The sequence below is a fragment of the Echiichthys vipera genome (assembly GCF_963691815.1).
Source record: "Echiichthys vipera genome assembly, chromosome: 11".
In the NCBI taxonomy this organism is placed as follows: domain Eukaryota; kingdom Metazoa; phylum Chordata; class Actinopteri; order Perciformes; family Trachinidae; genus Echiichthys; species Echiichthys vipera.
The window spans coordinates 6,900,548-6,920,463 of NC_139836.1; the positions used below are offsets into that span (position 1 = coordinate 6,900,548).

Consider the following 19,916-nt stretch of genomic DNA (forward strand, 5'->3'; position numbering starts at 1 on the left):
GTTAAAACGCAGTCCGGGAGGATGATGTAACACAGAGCATCATCTTATAGAGTCGATGAGTGGTTTTATTTTTCCTCATTCAGCCACAGTGTAAAACAGCAGGTCATAAGGCTATACTTGCATCAGTGGAGTCTTTGTTTTATGTTACAGCAATGAAATCAGATAGAATGTCCTTGAAGTGGAACCAATAAGGCAATGTAAACTGTGTATAAGCACATTGCAGTTGTCTGATAACACCATTTAAAGTGTTAGCTCATGTATGGGACAACTGTAATGTTAATAATTGCAATAGCAATAATAATGCTTAAATTAATTACATTTTCTGTCATTTTTCTGAATATTACATTGTCGGATTTCTCAATATTGGCTTTGTATGAGCATTTAAACTGCATAAAACCTGTAAAGCACATTAAAGCATGTTAGCATCAAAACCAAACGACTCTATATCATAAAAAGCTTAGCGATGGTCCAGATAATATATAATGAGAGCAAAGATTTAAATAACACTGTGAAAGATGCTAATGTATGAACAGGCAGAGCATGCACATTCGACACATGTTGCTCTGCTCCCTCCGTGACCCTCTTCCATCCCCCCGTTCATTCATTCTCTCAGTCATTCACATTCACTGCGACAATGAATTTGAACTTCAGACTGAGTTTGGGGTGGAGTGAAGGAATGAAAAGAGAAGAAAAGAGGAGGGAGCGCTTTCTTTTCTTCCTCTAAGCCTACTCCCTGACCTTTTGACCCCGGACAGGGCCAGACAGCCCTCCCCTCCTCCGGCTTCCTCAATCCTTGACATTCTCACTTACAAAACCCTCAACAGATTCAGTTTTTAACACAACATGATTATGGCAAAGTTGTCAGGGAAGACAAGAGAAACGGACACATGGCCACAGATCACCACACCTGCCAGTGCTGTGTTTGATTTGCCTTTTCTACACCTTGCATTCCAGCACTGTTCTATCAATAGACCTTGACCTCTTATGCCTCAGATTAACTGTGTGTGAGCATGTGTGTGCATGTGTGGGATGGGGGTTGTACTTCTCTTAATACTGATTCAAATAGCACCAGTGATCGTATTATCAGTACGAGTAGTGATTTAGCAACAGCATGGTGGATTTTCATTTATTTTTTTAAATGAAGTGACACAATTCAACTTTTCCAAATCATTTTCAATTTTAGCAGGAGTATGAGCAGAAAGAGATTCAAAGCACTGGCAGGAGCGTAATTATTTTAAGGCTCAGCAGCATAAATGATGTTTTGTAATTTGTTCTTTGAATAGTCTAAACAGTCGGTGTGGCCTCGCCATGACATAACATGGCCAAGGTCAGATAAAAAATTACATCTCTTTCAGAATTTCCGACTGTAACATGCACCCACACACACTGCAACTCTAAATGTTTCTTTTTTTATGGATTAAGAAATTCTACAGTGTTTAAACAGTTTTCAAGCTTATGAAACACAAAACCCCATGGTAAAATCAATAATGAAAATGAAGCTCGCAGTAATAGCTTGACTTGGTGAAATCCCCTTCACCAATGTTTTAACAGCAGAGCTTAGCCTGCTTGTGACAGAGGTACATGATGTAAGCTTTAGTGGCCTGGTTTTGTTTGTCAGCCCATTTATGAAAAATGGCATTGGAATTTGGCACTTTTCTGTCACATTTTTGCACAGTGTGTTTTACTACAGAGTTTCTTATCTGGTTTTTCAGTCAAAGATACAAATAAAATAACTCTCAACACCAGAGTACTCTATATATCTGGTCAAGGGTGATCTTCTTTTAAAAGTTGCATATGGTGTTGACTGCAGTTGATTATTTACCACGCTGGTATTGCTTTGTTTGTCTGTGTGTGTGTGTCATCACAGCAAAATGTGGTCTTGAAGACACCTAGTGCGTCCCTAATGAGAATGTACGGTGAGGCGGTATTCAGTATTTTGTCAGGTGTTAATGTGTGTTTACCTATCTGTCTGTCACCATGATAGTGTTGCAACCGTGCAAGACACAGTCTTGTCATCACAGGTATGTATTTGAGATCCAAATGAGGGTCGAGTTTGGGAAAGTAGAAAATTGGGTAGGGCCCCTGGCTGGTGAAACTGTGCAAAATCATCATGAAACTTTATTTAGGTGTGTAATTAGGTAAAAAGGTGTGATACCAAACTAATTTGAAAAGTTAAAAAAGGTGTGTGGTTAAAGCAAGAGCAGCAGAAATTAGGGGGTTAGAGAGTAAGGAAGGGGTCACCCCTATACTTACTTTACACCTGGCTTGATTTGGTTATGTACCACAGTCTTTTAAAGTAGCTGTAATTAAACCTCTTCTCAAAAAGCCCAGTCTTGATCCTGAGGTTCTAGCCAACAATAGACCTAAATCTAACCTTCCTTTTCTCTCTAAGATCCTCAAGAAATTAGTCGCCAATCAGCTGTGTGACTTTTAACATAATAACGAGTTATTTGAAGACTTCCAGTCAGGATTTAGAATGAATCATAGCAGCACTGGTAAAATTACTAACAACCTTCTAATAGCTTCAGACAAAGGACTCGTCTCTGTGCTTGTTTTATTAGATCTTAGTGCGGCCTTCGACACTATTGACCATCACATCCTGCCACAGAGACTGGAGCATCTAATTGGCATTAAAGGAACTGCATCACGCTGGTTTAAGTCATATTTATCAGATAGACCTCAGTTTGTACATGTTAATGACAAATCCTCCATTCACACTAAAGTTAGTCACGGAGCCCCACAGGGTTCTGTCCTTGGACCGATTCTATTCACCTTATATATGCTTCCCTTAGCACTCCATAAATTTCCATTGTCATGCTGATGATACACAATTATATTTATCGATCAAACCAGAAGAAACCGATCAGTTAGATAAACTTCAAATGTGCATTAAGGAAATAAAAAGCTGGATGACGTGCAATTTTCTGATGTTAAACTCAGAAAAAACTGAAGTTATTGTACTTGGCCCTGAAGGCCTCTGAAACTCAATACCTAAAGATATTGTTACCCTGGATGATGGTGTGTTGTCCTCCAGCACCACAGTAATGAATCTGGGTTTTATTTTTGATCAGGATATGTCCTTCGATTCTCACATAAAAAACGACAAGGACTGCATATTTTCACCTGCATAATATTGCGAAAATTAGGAACATTGGGCCTCATTTATCAATCTTGCGTGAAAACGGGCGCAGATCTGAGCGTAGAATTGGTCGTAGGAAAGGACCGATGTGTGATTTATGAAACATTCATATCTGACCAATCTCACAAATGAGCGGGCCTTGATAAATGCTGCGGCTGAATTTGATCGTCTTTAACATGTTACGCCCCTTAATATTCCTGGTTCGGAGGCCTCGCCCACTGAGGTCAAACACGGAGAGAAGGAACGCAGGTTAGAAAATAAACTTTTCCGACACACAGATCGGCATCCTGACATCCAAGATGGAGCAAAATAAAGATGTGCTTTTTGTCAGTCTTAAGAGTGGAATAAAAGGGGCCCATAAAAACGTTGTATGGAAGGCAGTCAAACCGAAGCAGCGCTCCACTGTGACCCGAGTGCGCCTGTGCGCACTGTTGGACAGGTGTAACCCAATTAAAAGCACACACCTTTGAACATATGAATTGCAAAAAAAACTGGGATTATATTTAGGAAACGCTGAGTCAAATACATTCAACTTGCTCAAAAGATCCATTTTAGTCATTTTGTAATTATGGCTGCAGTATATTTCCACAGAACATACAAAAAGGTGTTGTTTTGTGTTCGCTATTATCCAAGTTTGTGATTTTAAACTCTTTAAAATTGTTTAAAGACTGTGAGTAACCAATGTTCTGACCGTTGTGGGTTAGCTGTATATAAACTACTCCTTTAGGTGGAAACAACAGCCTTCTGATCCAGAATATCACCTATAATGCAAGGGGGTGCATTTCACGGCAGGGGTGTGGAATACGGCACAACACTGGCGCTCTTGCTCTGTAGCGGGGTTTGCCAGCTGGGTTATTAGGTATTCCGTAAGAGAATACCTTTGTCACCTAGAACCATACCAAGATGTTAATCATCTGATACCTTGTTTGATTTAATGCAATTTATCGAGGGTAGCCACCAACCGAGGAGATGAGTTTGGCTGTGCAGTGTGTCTTGCTGCAGCCACGCGCCAACACATTCATTCATTCATTCAATGTCGGGATCGTGGGGGGCTGGAGCCGAGCTGTTTTGATATTTAAAAGAATCGTGTGTGTCCCCCTGGTCACCTGGCCACCACGTTTAAAAGCAACAGCTTGGCATCACAAACCACCTGTACATTTATCGAGTGGTAGTTTTGGCGATTGATGAGTGCGTAATCATTCATGGATGGTGCCTTCAGACGCACATGAGTACAATCAATTGCTCCAACCACATCTCAGACCAGACGTGAGATTTGATCGTAGCTCCCACTCACGTCCAAATTGATAAATGCAGACGTTTGCCAGGAAATGGTCGTACGCACGTTTTGTTGCCGTACGTTCGTTTAATAAATGAGGGCCATTGTGTCTCAGAAAGATGCAGAAAAACTCGTCCATGCATTTGTTACTTCTAGGCTGGACTATTGCAACTCCTTATTATCAGGCTGCTCCAATAAGTCTGTTAAGAGTCTCCAGTTGGTCCAGAATGCTGCAGCTCGTGTACTAACTAAAACAAATTGAAGAGAACATATTTCTTCTGTTTTAGCTTATTTGCACTGGCTACCTGTAAAATCTAGAATAGAATTTAAAATCCTTCTCCTTACCTACAAAGCTCTTATTGGTCAGGCTCCGTCGTATCTTAGGGCGCACTCACACTGTCTTTCCGCACCGCGAACCGGGCTTTAGGGTACTTGTCCCCCCTCCCTCTCCCCCCGCGCCCCAGCCCCGTTTGTACTCACACTGCCTGGGCCTCGGCCAATGCTTCTTGCTGTCCATACGACGTCACGCCGTAACACATCACACGCATTGATCGCGTATGTGTGGCTTTGTTTACAAATCTTTCCACAGACCTCGGAGTTTTTGTGCGTCTTGTCGACTGTTTTTGAATATTTTCATCCGACCAAATCTGCAGTAAACACTCCACCTCCGCATCACACCAACGTGAACCTTTCACCGCCATTGTTGTTGTTGTTAAATGTCCGCGCATGGTCCGTCCTTCTATTTTCTATGTCCGAACAGGCGCACATACTGCTACCGCCGGTTTTGGCCCGGGACAGAACGGCAGTGTGAGTGCGCCCTTAAAGAGCTCATAGTACCGTATTACCTGACTAGATCGCTGCGCTCTGAGAATGCAGGGCTACTTGTCGTTCCTAGAGTTTCCAAAAGTAGAATGGGAGGCAGAGCGTTCAGCTACCAAGCTCCTCTCCTGTGGAACCAACTCCCAAGTGTTATTCAGGAGGAAGACACTGTCCCCATATTTAAGAGTATACTCAAAACTTTCCTTTTTGATAAAGCTTACAGCTAGGGCTTACGAGCCCCTAGCTATGTTGTTATTGTGGAGCTGGGTCTGTCCGACGTTCCTGCCTGTTGTGGGGAGGGTTTTCGTTGCCACTGTACTCTATGGGGGAATTGTTGGGTCTGTGTGGATCATGGATGGGTCATGGAGTGTGGTCTATACCTACTCTGTAAATTGTCCTGAGATTACTTTTGTTATGATTTGGCACTATAAATAAAATAGAATTGAATTGAATTGAATTGAATTGAATCGCATTGAATTGCATTGAATTGAATTGAATTGAATTGAATTGAATTGAATTTGGTGTCATTGCTGGTGTGATCCCGTCACAAGATCTCTAGTTTTTTTTCATTGATAACTTTTACTCACCCAGAGATTTGGGCATGCAAAATCACTACGTCAGATTGGGCAAGAAACACAAGCAGTGAGATGATCTGACAGCTTTTAGAGAAACCTCAACGTTTGGCCGTATTCAGATAGTCAACAGGACTGTGTGTCTGAAATAATGAAGCCTAAACTGCAAAGGGATCTGGTAAGAAAAATGAAAAACTTAGGTTCAACCTGGCTCAACTTTTGCCAACATATTCTGGCTAGGCTCTGTGTTGGCCAATAAAATACCAGGCTGTCCTCATTCACTGCATACATTTTTAAAATAGTTTGCAAGACTTATTCTGGAACAAGAAGAAAATGCAGACAAACTGTTAACAGGTTACCTATTCAGCTTTGACCTACCGTATTTGGAGATGTAGATGTCTTGCCATGTCTAGTTTTAAATCTGACTGGTTCAGACTGCTTGTGTTACTTCAATCTCGCCCTGATCCAAGATCTCAGCTATCACTGAGGTGAGTCAGTAAGGATGAAAATAAAAACGAAGAACAAGAAGCATCCCTGACAGAACATTGCTCAAGTTCCAAAAAGTGATCTTGTGTCTCTTATATGTATCTCTAGCCCTGAAGCCCTTCTTACTATGCAAAGCTTATTCACGTTAATCAAATGGCCTCAGCACCATGAGGTCAGAGATAAACTTTAGTTTCACCTCTGATGATGGTTTCCCCCCACAGTTCTTAAGTCAGTGTCCTAAACTGTAACTCCTACACAGCGGCGTTAAGTGTGTTGTGGTCAAAGGCAGTCAATGTCCATGCATTATTTCTTTACTGGCTTTGATTGCAATTCTTTACATGCTGGACTGGCCTTGTGGCCATTATATGAGCTAAGTAATGTTCAATGATTGTCCATTACAGTAAGAGCCATTTACTTTGCAGCCAGTTCCTATAGACCGCAGTCGTCAGCATGTATTAAACCGCTCAATATCTATAGAAGTAGCTACTCCTCTGTAGGGCGGAGCGAGGCTGGCCAAGACAAAATCATCTTCTGTGGAACAGCACAACACAGATACCAAAGTACACTTAGTAGGAAGAAAGACAGACAAAACACACACGCATACATTCCTTCCCTTTATCTCGATTCCATTGGAACAGTGTTACGCCAAGGCCATACAGTGACAAAAGCACTGTGAAAACATGCTTTCTGTTTGGAGAATCTTTTATTGTTAAAACCTTGCTGGCCAAAGACAAATCCATGGGAGTTTATGGGGGACTGCAGGTCATGGTTGTATAGATTTTATAACGGTGACAAATGCATTATGCTTTTCACATAAACCAGCACAGGAGAGCCCCAGTAAAGCAGAAAAGGCCTGAATGCTTCACGGGTTTATAACACAATGAATTTATCAAAAAGAGAGAGAAAGACAGAGTGAGAGAGAGAGAGAGAGAGAGGGGGGGGGGGGGGGAGAGAGGAAGTGAAAAAAAATATGGTGCTGATTTGTTTTATTTGCCCGGGCGGTGCTGCTGGTGGCTAGTCGCATTGTTTAACAGGGAGTAAAAGGGAAACTGCAGCCACTTGTGGGTCCTGAGGTGGGGAATAAAGTCTTACAGTCCTCCCATGTCCACACCTTAACCTCTCGCAACATTGAATCTCCCTGGAGTCAGTGGCTCTTGGGGCATCTAGGTAGCTTGGTAGACTAAGTTGCATAAATGATAAGTCATTGCTTTTATGCCGAGTCATTGATGTTGTGGTGACCTTTTGCAGCCGTGATTCTTGCAGGGAAATTTGGCTTTTCTGCATTCTTTTTCAGGAGCACACTGTTTCACATGCAAACAGTGCAACGCTTTCACACCTGACCAGTACAACCTCAGTCTTCACTGCACTTCTTGCAGCAGTTGGGGTTCACTGCCACAGTCAAGGGCACCTCAGCAGCAGCAGAAGAAGTGTTAGTCAACTTACTAAGCAGTTGTGGACATAAGCTACTGTACTTAAGTACGTTTTTAATTAATCGAGTATTTCTATTCTTCCTCATCACTACATTTCAGAAGCCAATATGTATTAATCATACATACTGAATCATTAATACAAAGTATAACTAAACTAATAAATGTTCATGTATTGTTATAGTTTAAGTTTAAGCATCAAAATTAGCTCCATCTTTACCAGCTGCAACTTTCCTTTTAAAAAACTTTTTGTCTTAATCTAAATGGCGTAAACTTGTATCCCTCTTATCGACTGTCTCCTCGCACTACCTCCAAACGATTGAATCTTATATTCTGGCCCCTTTGCAGGTGTATTTAGCTTTCTGAGGAGACTTGACGTGTGTGAGAGAGCTGAACAAAAGGGTGTGGTTGTTTGAGGACATAGCGCTGATTGATCCTGGCAGTTTTATGAGCCTTTGTGACTATTGAGCAAACAGAGGGACATAATGATATTTACTTAGGTACATTCTGTGAGAGAAAGAGCATATACATGTTCATATACTGTATGCTTGTGTGTGTGTGTGTGCGTATGTGTGTGTGTATGTGTATGTGTGTGTGTGTGTTTGTGTGTGTGAGAGAGGGGGAGAGACAGAGAGAGAGAGACGGAGGGTGAAAGAAAGGCCCATAGGGAACAGCTATTATCAGCAGCAGATACTGTACTGTACTTTGAGGAGTGAAATGCATAGTGTGCATATGGGCTCTGAGATAGCGTGCCAATGAAGTGAAAATGGTGTGAAGCACGTACATGCATGTGCACACACACATATACACACACTCGTAGGCATGCGTTAACACCAGATGGCCTGTCTAGACCAACAGGTAGGATGACACTGCAGACAACCAGGTGTCAGGAGTTTTAGAAGTTCTAATGCATTTACATATTCGTCTGTTCGACCCACCCACCCCTCCTGGGCAAGACATTGACAGCACACACACACACAGACACACACAAATGAACACACACTCTCACGCACACACACACACACACACACACACACACACACACACACACACACACACACACACACACACACACACACACACACACACACACAGAAAGTCATAAAGTACATATAGTACAGGGCCAAAGGCTAGGGTGAGGTTGGGGGTGGAGGATTGAGTTCACTGGGTTCAAGCAACAGTGCAAGACACTGAAGCCTCATTAGAGACAGCATGTTAAGAATACGCCCTGGACAGCTAAAACACACACGCTCACACACACACACACACACACACACACACACACACACACACACACACACACACACACACACACACACACACACATAAGGGAGTCTAAACTGTTCCCTCTGAACTACATGTCTGTAAATGCTGACTTAAAAAAACTCTCTTATATTTGAAGTGATTTTTAAGAAATGAGCATTTAGATTAGAAACATTTAGGATGGGGGAATAACACACACACACACACACACACACATGCACACACACTTGATTTAACACACAGTGGAGATAAGCAACACGTGCCATTACTTTCATTTTTTTTATTAATTGTTTTTCGATAAAGGGACAAAATGGGTGTGTGAACAGGATTATGCAGACATCTGCCAGAAAACACAGACAGTGGTTTTCCCAATACAACTGAACAGAGACCCAAAAAGTACAACAGAAATTAAAGAGGTTTGTCCAATGACCATGGGCCACCATTACAAAATAAAGATAAAACAAAATTATATTATAACCAAAAAATAAAATAAAAATAAACAAAAAATAAAGATCCATTCCATGTCTCTGTTTTAAACAGAGCATAAATGTAATAATAAATAGTAACTCCCATAGTAAAAGATAAAGTTCAAGTTCAAGTTACAACAAACAGCTCTCAGAATAGGAATAGAAAAGGCTGATAACAAAATATTCCGCATTGCCATTTACAAAAAAGTCTCAACTCAAGCAGGCTTCTACACATCCCCCGGGTCATTTTTAAATATGCTTTGCATATGAAAGTATACCCAATCTTAATATAAAGCACCATTTAGTATTTGGCAATGGAAAAAAAACTGCAAAACATTTAATTTCTTTTTAAATGTATTTATTTTGACGCTTTTTTTTCGTAATCCATGTACTGCATATGAAGTTTTTTTAATTTTTTTTTTCCTCTCTTCTTGATGTTGGAATGTAGTCAGGTGGGAGGGGTGAGAGAGACAGAAGCACACAACAGAACAGGCCGACGTCAGCTTGCATTACTGCATACAAGAATGGCAGCGGGGTGGGGGGGTTGGGGGTCCGAACCAAAAAGCAAAGAAGATATGTACAACCACCTCTGTGGACAGGAAACAGAGCGGCGGCCATCTGATGGCCTGTGACGCCTCCCAATGCCACATACTTTAGCTGCTTTTTTATGTTTTTTTTTTTCCTTTTATTTCTTTAAACATACAAATAATTCGCACTATATTATCCTGCCAAATTAAAAAAATATACCGTGGCAGCTTGGGATTTTTTTCCACTACCAAAAAAAGGTATGGTAAATACCTTTAGAGAGAACAAGCAACAGTTAAAAATACGAGCCTCAATATAAATACTATAGTGCCTACTCTAAGTGAACATTGAATTCAAATACAATTCTAGAAATACAGAAAAAGTAGACCATAAATGTGTTTAAGCATAGGAATCGACATGAGTGTGCATTTTCCTATATTTTAAGTTCTTTATTATATATTCATATATAATCTTAATCCTTTCCCCAATGCAAATTGTATTTCAACCTGAAGAGCTGTGAAGAGCCAAGGCAAAATAAAATACAAAACCATCACAGATTTTTTTTTGTTTGTTTTTTCGTCTTTTTTTTTTATCATTTCATATATACTGTGATCGGAGTCTTGAACACCACCAAGACGCTGAGGAAAAAGAGAAACGACAACAAAACTTAAATACAGTTTCCCCTAAAAGATAGTGAAGTGTTATTTGCAAAAACGTTTATTTTCATATCTATAATTAAAGGAAGATTTATACAAAAACAGATTCTCGCAGTGTGAGCAACAAGATTTGAGTGTCTGTTGTCTAGCCAGCAAGATCTATAGATTATTCAGGTGTAGATGAGAACAAAGGTACAACACAGCTCCTAAAAAAATGCGGATGTTCTGGTTCTTCTGTGGCCGATGAGAGCTGCATCCATTCTGTGGACCAAGTAGAAGAGCTGGTTACTGTAACTCACATCAAGCCTGTTAATTTATAGACCTTGCTGACAGGGTGAATTTTCAGCCCAGGCTAAGCACTGGGGTTTCTAGGGGTAACAAATTGACAAATGGTCAAAGGTGAAACGGCAAGGGTACAAAGGTCAAGGTTCATGAGGGTGGAGTTGCTGGCAACAGATTATGTGTCTCATCTTTTACTGCTTTTAACAATGGGACCCTCGTCATCTGACAGCATTTCAACAATGTTTTCCCCTTCAGCGTCAACTTGTAAACTGGGAAAATTGAAACAGTGCACTTCATGTCCTATAAACGACAATCTAGCTTTTAGACTCAACCCATGAACATTGCATCAGTGTGGGGAAATGCAAGAGAGATGTGGGTACTTACTCTCAGGCAGAGTGACAAGTGCTATATGAACAGCTTGAATGAAACTCAACAAGGAAAAAAAACCTCTCCTTTTGGGTTGAAAAGCAACAACAGAAAAATGTGCCCTGCATTAGCCTATGCATACTGATTAAACTTATCGCATTCACTCTTTTCAAGAGCCCTGGAGGACATATATTTTTTGCAATTCTTTCTTTCTTTTTTACTGCAATTCATAGTTAATGACCCTGTTTTGATACTAGAAATGTAAAGTGAAAGAGATTGCCTCTGATCAACGTAATGTACGTAGCTTCCAGTTCTGTGTAGCTTTCTGTCCGTCTAGCTTGTAGTTATTTCAATGCTCTTACATGGAGCTCATATATTACTTTATGCATTGTTCCACACACTGACATATCGAAACAGCGTTGTAGGTTTGTGCTAACGCAGATACATGACACTTCTCAGCCATGCGCTGTATCCCTCGATTTCAGGATTGTACATAACAGATTACCTTTATCTCAAAAGTACCGCCTTACCAGAAACAAAACTACAAATAATTCAGATATACACAATACTGCTTGTACCATGCTTGCCATGAAATCCACATATTTAAGATAGCCTATTGAACATGTAATAGGTAGTTAAATGATGATTAACGAGAACTCTCTGACATTTCATCATGAGTTGTCACATTAAATTTGAGCAGTCAGGTGCTTGATGCAAGGACCTTTCCTGGGTGGCTTAAACCTTTTAGCTTGATCTAGTGTGACCCCAAACTTATACCAGATAAGATTATGGCCAATGCAGTCTTAATATATCAAAGGCACTCTTTCTTATTCTACCAAATGATAGTACAAATTGAATTCTTAGCACACCCATGTCTTTTTGAAAGAAATTTGAAGGCTGTTGTTACTTTCAGTTTAGTCATCAAAGCCAATGCATGACTTTTTTTTTTGTAACCCTGTGTGAACATGCCGTCTTTTAGAAAGATCAGGATGAGTGCATTTCCAGGGTTGTAAGAGGAGGGTCAATTCACAGACTGTTCACGTTCCATGTTACAAAACAAAACTGTACATGATATGTGTTACAGAATGTATGCAGCATGGATGTATCTTTCTTGTCTCTTCTCTTTTTGAAGAATAAAAAGAAAAAACAGAACAAGAGAAAAACAGCAACACATTTACTCAACAACTAACCAACCAGGGACAAGTTCTTTTCTTTTTTTGATTAGCAAAAACATACTATGCATGCTGACTAATTCATTAAAAATGGAAAAGGAAAACTCAAAAAAGAAAATAGTACACAACATGTAAATTATTGCACAAGAGAAAGGCTCGAAGTTTTGCGTCAATGCAAGAGTATTGCCCCGATACAGATCATGCATTCAATGGGTAATGGAAACGGGGTGTGCTGGTGCAGAGCACATGGTCTTAAGCTTCCACCAGACTGGCGAAAGTGGAGTGTTAGGGTTGGAGCAAATCTACAAGGGGCCGGGAATAGACAGGGGACTAATGGCGGACATAGCTGCGGGGAAAAGGTCCCATAGTTCGGCCTTCTACTCTGACTTTATTTCGGTACTCAAAGGACGGTCACTGTGCCATTTTTTCATGTGTTTCTCCAAGGTGCTGTAGACACTGAAGGGCATCTTACAAATTTCACACTTGTACACGTCTTTGCCAATCTGACCGTGGGTCTTCATGTGGCGAGTAAGTTTGGAGCTCTGGGCACAAGCATAATTGCACAGCTCACACTTGTATGGTCTCTCCCCTGTGTGGCTGCGCCGGTGCACTGTCAGGTTACTGCAGTTCTTGAACACTTTGCCACAATACTCACAAGTATCACTCCTGCGGCCGTCCTTGGAGTTGGGCCGCCCATGACCCCCGAGGTGTGGTGTGCTGCCCCCACTGCCTGTACCACTGCGGCCTGACATCCCCCCATCCAGTTCCCCCGGAGGGGTTGAGAAACGAAGACTTCCATTCTCTGAAGAATGCTCAGACGAAGAGGCGAAGGGCGATTGTCTGGAATCCCCAAAGTTCAGAAAAGGGTCCTTGAGTTGTCGGGAGGCAGCATAGCCAGCCAGCCACTGGGAGTAGACGTTCTCAGTGTTAGGGATTGTGGGAGTGGGCAGGTCAAATTCCTTCTCCAGCTTAATGCGTTTGGAGAAAGGACTGAGTGGACTGGGGCTACCCAGAAGAAGTTTTTTAGAGAGGCCAACAGAGGCAGATTCATTAGGGGATGCTCCCCGCCCATTGACTGTCGAGACAGAGCCCTCCTCCCCACGATCTGTTTCCAACACTGAGTCCCCATCACACATCTCACGACCGTGGTGATGATCTTGGTTGAGGTGATGGTGCAGGTGGTTCTCCTGGACCATGGCATTTCGTTTGTGTGCGCTGAGGGCCTCGCTGAAGTGATGCATGCTAGCGGCCAGGCCCATCCCCTGCATCACCTCGGGCAGTGAGCGAGGGATGGAGCCCTCTTCAGCAACTCCTCCCAGTCGGCTTCCAATACCGCCGTTGTTTTCATGCTGACGTGCTGCTTCAAGGTTCAAACCAAAGTGATAGCTATTGTTGTTTCTCCTGGCTGTCCTCTCTCTGTTCTGCTCTTCTTCCTCCTCTTCCTCCTCTCCCTCTTCCTCCTCCTCTTCTTCCTCCTCCTCTTCCTCTTCTTCTTCCTCCTCTTCCTCCTCCTCCTCCTCCCCATTCTCACGTAGCATGCGGTTATTTTCACTTTTCAGCTTGGCCACCACTGACTTAAGGGCATTACTTGCACTGCCCAAGTGCTCGCTGGTGCCAGGCTCTGGGGAGGAGGCTGTTGAAAGACCATCTTCTGACTTGCCTGTGTTTGGCGAGGAGGATTTGTGCATATGTGTCTTCATGTGTCGTTTCAGTTTGCTGGCCTGTGTACAAGCATGATCACACAGGTGACATTTGTACGGCTTCTCTCCTGTGTGGCTGCGCCGGTGCACTATAAGATTACTCTGAAACTTGAAGGCCTTGCCACAAAACTCACAACACTTTGATTTCAAAGGGGTAGTGGAGGAGGGTGTTGCCCCTGCTGAGGGGAGAGGGGTAGTAGGAGTGGTCTGAGAACCCACAGGTGACTGCATGGAGCCTGGAAGAGGGGGTGGGGTGGCAAGATATGGAGGTTTGCTGCCACCTACACCGCCTCCACTTGCGCTTCCTCCTCCTGTCTGGAATGGCTGGAGCAAGCGTTGCATGGGGCTGGGCCGGCTGGGGGATAGCGGGGGAGTGGAGCCTGCAGTGTTGCCTGCCAGCTCCCGTAGCCGCCGCGAGAAGTCCATTGTCGGAGGGGGGTCCAGGGGCAGAGGGGGATTGAGGCGCAGCACCCTGTCAAAGGCACTCGGGTGGTGGGCTGCCAACGCCAGCTCCTCTGGGCTCAGGTGGTGGGGGTCCAGGTGGTTCCTTGGAGGGGGGCTGAAGAGGGGTGGCGTGGGAGGGAAACGCTGATGATGGCCCCCACCAGAAGCGCCAATGGCACTAATTCCACCCCCTATTCCAACACTGTCCCTTCCACCTGAGCCCGAGCCAGGGATGCGGAGGAGGTTGAAGGGGCTTGCATCAGGAGGCAGATGGAGGCCATGGAGAGGAGGCTGAGAAGGGCAGTTTGCACCCCCACCAAGAGAGGATGGCCCACCCATTCGTGGGGTGAGAGGGCTACCGTGTTCACTTTCCAGGTAGATACGGAAGCCGTGGGTGTTCTGAGCATGCTGCAGCAAAAACCAGGCACTGCCGTAAGACTGCTTACATGTAGTGCAGGTATAGGTGGTTGGCTCCTCCTTACCTGTGGTGACAGAGAAGAAAGAATTGGGTTAGGAAGAATTTTAACTGAAACATCTATTAAACATTACTCATTGCTGTTTGAATCAGCCAATAATAGAGTACGTTAAGCTGTAAAGACTTAAATTTTCAAAATATTTCAGTTTTTGTTAAAAAAAAAAAAAGAAACACTGCAATGCTGTTCATTTTGGAAACATTCACACAGTTGTACATAAATAGCACTTTTTTATTTGAACCTTAGGCCTTACTGTTACAGCTTTTAAAAGTGGTCGGTACATGGTGTTGAGGGCTTTCCAAATACAACAGTAGCTGTTATTGAGGTCATGCCCCACATGAGTAGCATGTGAGAAGTAGTTTGTGTGTGTGTGTGTGTGTGTGTGTGAGAGTGTGTGTGTGTGTGTGTGTGTGTGTGTGTGTGTGTGTGTGTGTGTGTGTGTGTGTGTGTGTGTGTGTGTGTGTGTGTGTGTGTACGTGTGTGTGTCTTTTTTCCTTTCCCAGACTGCTCTGGGACATAATTTTTCCCTTTAGACTGAGTGTGAGTCCTCCATTGTCAGCAGGAGAACAAAGAAACAGGGCTATCCCGGCGGACTACCACTTTCCACTGATCTACCAAAACAGAGGCCCACTGAGAAACACACATACACTTACACTTAGAAAAGGCAACAGAGAAGAATCCTTTAGACCTTTAAATTACTGGATTCTTTCTGTATCAACATCAGAAATTATCAAATAGTATAACCCAATCAGTAAATACAGGCTAAGAAATCATTTTGTATTTTGGCAACAAAAGGATAAAAATCTGAATCAGAATCAGATGTATGCAAGCACACTGCATTCTGGTAATATTCTCTCATGTAGTGTTAATATTCCCACAATACAATTTCACATGCACTCCCCATTCATACAAACAGAACAGAACAACCCAGCCGCCTGAGGAAAGTAAAACAGTAGGAGTTTAAAAACATTTTGGCTCCAACCAGAGAGGAAAAATAACCCCTTTAGTCTGCCTCAAAGCTTCTTCCCTCAGTGAAGCATGCAGAGTCACTTTCAGACGGTGACGAGAGGAACATTTAAAACAATAATTGTCTTTGAATGGCCTCGGCGATGATGACCTGTGGTGGGACCCGCAGTGCATGTGTAATCTCATTAGGGGACCAAACGGACGGCCATCAGCTCGTTTACAAGATTAGATGACAGACAAACCCCCATCGCTGCCATTCAGAGCCTCAGAGCCTCTCACTATTAAGCACACTGCTATGTGGGTGCAATGTGCAGAGGTTCACATTCATACATGAAGATACAAATGGATACACACAATTAAACAGGAATATACTTTAGTATATAAGAAGTTTAGAAATGTATATTTCTGGCATCACCATCAACAAATTGGGTTAAGTTAAGGCCACAACATTCTTGAGACCGAAAGAACTGGAAAAATAGCTGAGAAAAAGTATTTAAGGACAAAATACTGCCGTGAAAACCAATCTGAAATTTGTATATACACTTTGTTGTCCAGTTTTCTTAACTGACTAAAGAAATTAAAATACATGAATACATACTTACATACATACAGTAGTAACCAGTTATATCAGGAGAGACGGAATACTGACAGACAGCTCTAATATCCTGGGTAGTTATTTTGGGGATAACAACCACAAAAATTATATCAACATCTAAAATTGTCAAAAGTTCCAATACATAATAAATTGAAACATGCTGTAACATTATTGCAATACCAGAATGAATAAGCAGGTGTCATTCTAGGGGGCGTAATATTGATGTTAATTATCTCCAATGATTTTATTTTTTCAGAAAAGCTATTTTGCTGTAATGGTCATGAACAATACATTTCAAAACACCCCACTGATATATAAACGGGTAAGGTGAAGAATACACACAAAAATGGGACAAATGACTTGCTAAATACCGGCAGAACGAATAGGACAAATTAGCAGTGATACTAAAAGGATGCCATAGTTTACATGGAAGCTTTTTTACATCTGCAGCCTGCAATTTACAAAGAGGTCAAAAAGGTTGGAGTGAAAACACTCAAAATATAGCTGCAAAGGGGAGACTTGTGTATGTGCTTGTGAGAGTGTGTGTATTTAAAGCAGAGGCAATTTGGGATTATCTCTATAACATACATTAACACTAATTTAAATTGACAAAAATGCAATTTTATTCACAAAGATTATGTTGAAGGGTGAAAGTATAGTTTGTTGTCGTCAGCTGGAGATGTGAATGTGTTCAAGTGGCTGTGTGTAGAGGGGGGTCCTGTCTGTCTGTGCATTTCAATGATTAGGGGAAGATTATTCCCCTACTTTCATTTTCCTCTTCCGTCTTTTTGACCATCCCTCCTATTCTCCCCATCTCTCTTTACACACACACACACACACACACACACACACACACACACACACACACACACACACACACTTATCCCACATGACCAACACGTTGGAAAGGCAGCTAAATTATGGATCATTAAAATCGGCACAAATTACCACTAATTGTGGCCACCTGCTTTGGATCTAACCTGTGAATATAATTTGCATTATCAGGACCAGGGAGTTTTTTTTTTATTTATTCATCTTTTTTTTCTCTCTGGTTAAACTACTCTAATGCTGGACACTGATGGTATGGACCAAACGACTGCACTTTTCCCACTTTAGGAGACACACATTACATTTCATATGTGAACCATCATGTAGCCAGCATGGGCTCAGTCCTTTTCTTTACTGAGCAGATATTTAGTGCTTTAAATGACGCAGTCACACTACCAGACAGTGGATTTGAACATGAAAGATTTAACTCTCGCTAAGGTGACAGTCTGATACCTAGATTGCAATTTAAAGATTGATTAATATTATAACATTTCCCTGAGAAAAAAACAACTTAATTTTGTTTTACACAGTTGCACAGTTTTGCTTTAGGAAGTGTAATTTCTGTACTGCATTTACAAGAGTTTTCAATGTGTCATATCAGAATCTATTCAAAGCCAAAATGATACTGAAAATTGAGGCCACTCTATTATTTGCAATATTACTGTTCAAAAGGAACTACTCCCTAACAGACTAATCTCAGGGGCATCCGGTGTTGGGAATAGTTATCTTTTTAACTACAGAAGAAGTCCAGAACAAGTATGTTAGTCATATTTGCTAAATAAAAACCTACCTCCAGATTGTGCTGGTCCTGATACTGGAGTCCATTAAACTTCCTAAAAACCATGGGCTAAAATTCTATAAGTACCTGCAGTGATTCAGGTATCGATACGTGCATGAAAATGGGTGTATTGAAAGGGAACTTAGATTGACCGAAGCTATATGCACAAGGCCGAGATGTTTGAATCAACTACATCTGCTCCATTCAGGAAAATACTGTCAATTGGTGAAAACAAGGCTTGTGTAGCACTATAATATGTTGATGGCACAATTATAATAGAAAGTAAAAGTAGGACTGTATTTTCAGACAAAGGTGTGGGCAAAATATTGAGGACAAAAAGTCCAAGGCACAATGGTGAAACTCTTGAGCTAATACGCTCCTTTTTGACTCGTAGCTCAGACTTGTCTGCACACTGATTGAAACTGTAAGGTTAATGGATTTTAGAGTAGGCGACCGCTCCACTCTGTCTCTCTGTAATATACTCCCATCAGCCACTTCATTAGGCAAACTCTCCACCACTGGGAGGTAGAAAAATGAAGTGAGAAGGCCGAATGGAGAACGGTAGATGAAGATAGATAGAGTCAGAGAAAGGGATAGAGAGAGATGCGATTGGAGAAGTAATCCCTCCGGTTTAAGTTTAGATAGAGGTGACAAATACCTGCTGCAACTTTTAAGTTTACAGAAGGAATGTTAAGAGGGGGAAGAGGAAGAGAAGAGAAAGGAGGGAAGGAGGGAGGATGGGGGTAAATAATAGCATCCGGTTCTTTACCTGGGGTAAATGTCAAAGCCATACAGCCACTAGTGAAACTCCAGAGAACACACACACGCACAGTTCCAGAAATGTCCTACCACTCAATAGCAGCCATGCTACAGTGACAAGCACAGGCATTAAGCCCTATTAAGCCAAGGGCATTGCCTGGACACTTACGTGGTGCGAGATGGGAGAGGGAGGCAGTAAGGCAGCCTGGCTCATGTTTCACGACACCTTTCTCTCTGCGTGTGTGTGTGAGTGTGTGTGTGTGTGTGTGTGTGTGTGTGTGTGTGTGTGTGTGTGTGTGTGTGTGTGTGTGTGTGTGAGACAGACAGAGAGAGAGAGAGAGAGAGAGAGAGAGAGAGAGAGAGGAAGAGAGTGTGTGTGCAGCAACTTCCCCTGGCTCTATCCATTCCTCTCAAAAAGAAGTTTAGCGCGCTCTGAACCAAAGGCTGTCAGAGGAGCTGAAATGAAGCCAGTGCAAAGGAAAAGATGAGACACACCGTACATCCAGAGAAAGGGGTTTGCTCAGGCCAAAACACACTGGAAGATCAAACTAATTTTTCAATGCATCGAAATATCAATGTCCGAATGAAGACTAAGGTTTCTTTCTTGTAATAATGCCTTAACCACAAACTTTACATTTTGTATTGTATTCTATATAATATTAAAGTTTTTGCTGTCACTGCTGTATTCTATTTTATTCTCAACTGAGCTGTAATGCTTGTAGCTCAAACCAGCGTTATTCTATAAAAACAGCAACTAAATTGAGGTTTCAGAATTCACGTCACAGTAAAATACATTGTGGAAATGCCTGCTGCTCATAATCACACAATTGTGTAGAATGATGAACTGCAAAGTCACCTTTTTAATTTTCAGGTTTGATTATAAAGATCCCCTCTTCTTCACATAGTCTCACAAGATTTCTTCT

At 42.0% G+C, this 19,916-nt stretch overlaps 1 protein-coding gene across 3 annotated transcripts in view; it reads right to left on the minus strand.

The window, feature by feature from the left end:
• Window positions 1-9,353: 9,353 nt before the first annotated feature.
• bcl11aa (BCL11 transcription factor A a) overlaps window positions 9,354-19,916 on the minus strand; it is a 53,296-nt gene continuing 42,733 nt past the window's right edge. For 2 of the 3 annotated variants that reach the window (XM_083923299.1, XM_083923298.1), the window contains exon 3: window positions 9,354-15,076. In XM_083923299.1, the coding sequence (XP_083779425.1) occupies window positions 12,828-15,076 (2,249 nt within the window). In that variant the 3' untranslated portion in view covers window positions 9,354-12,827. The remainder of the gene's footprint in view (window positions 15,077-19,916) is intronic. The other variant, XM_083923300.1, reaches the window with a different exon arrangement.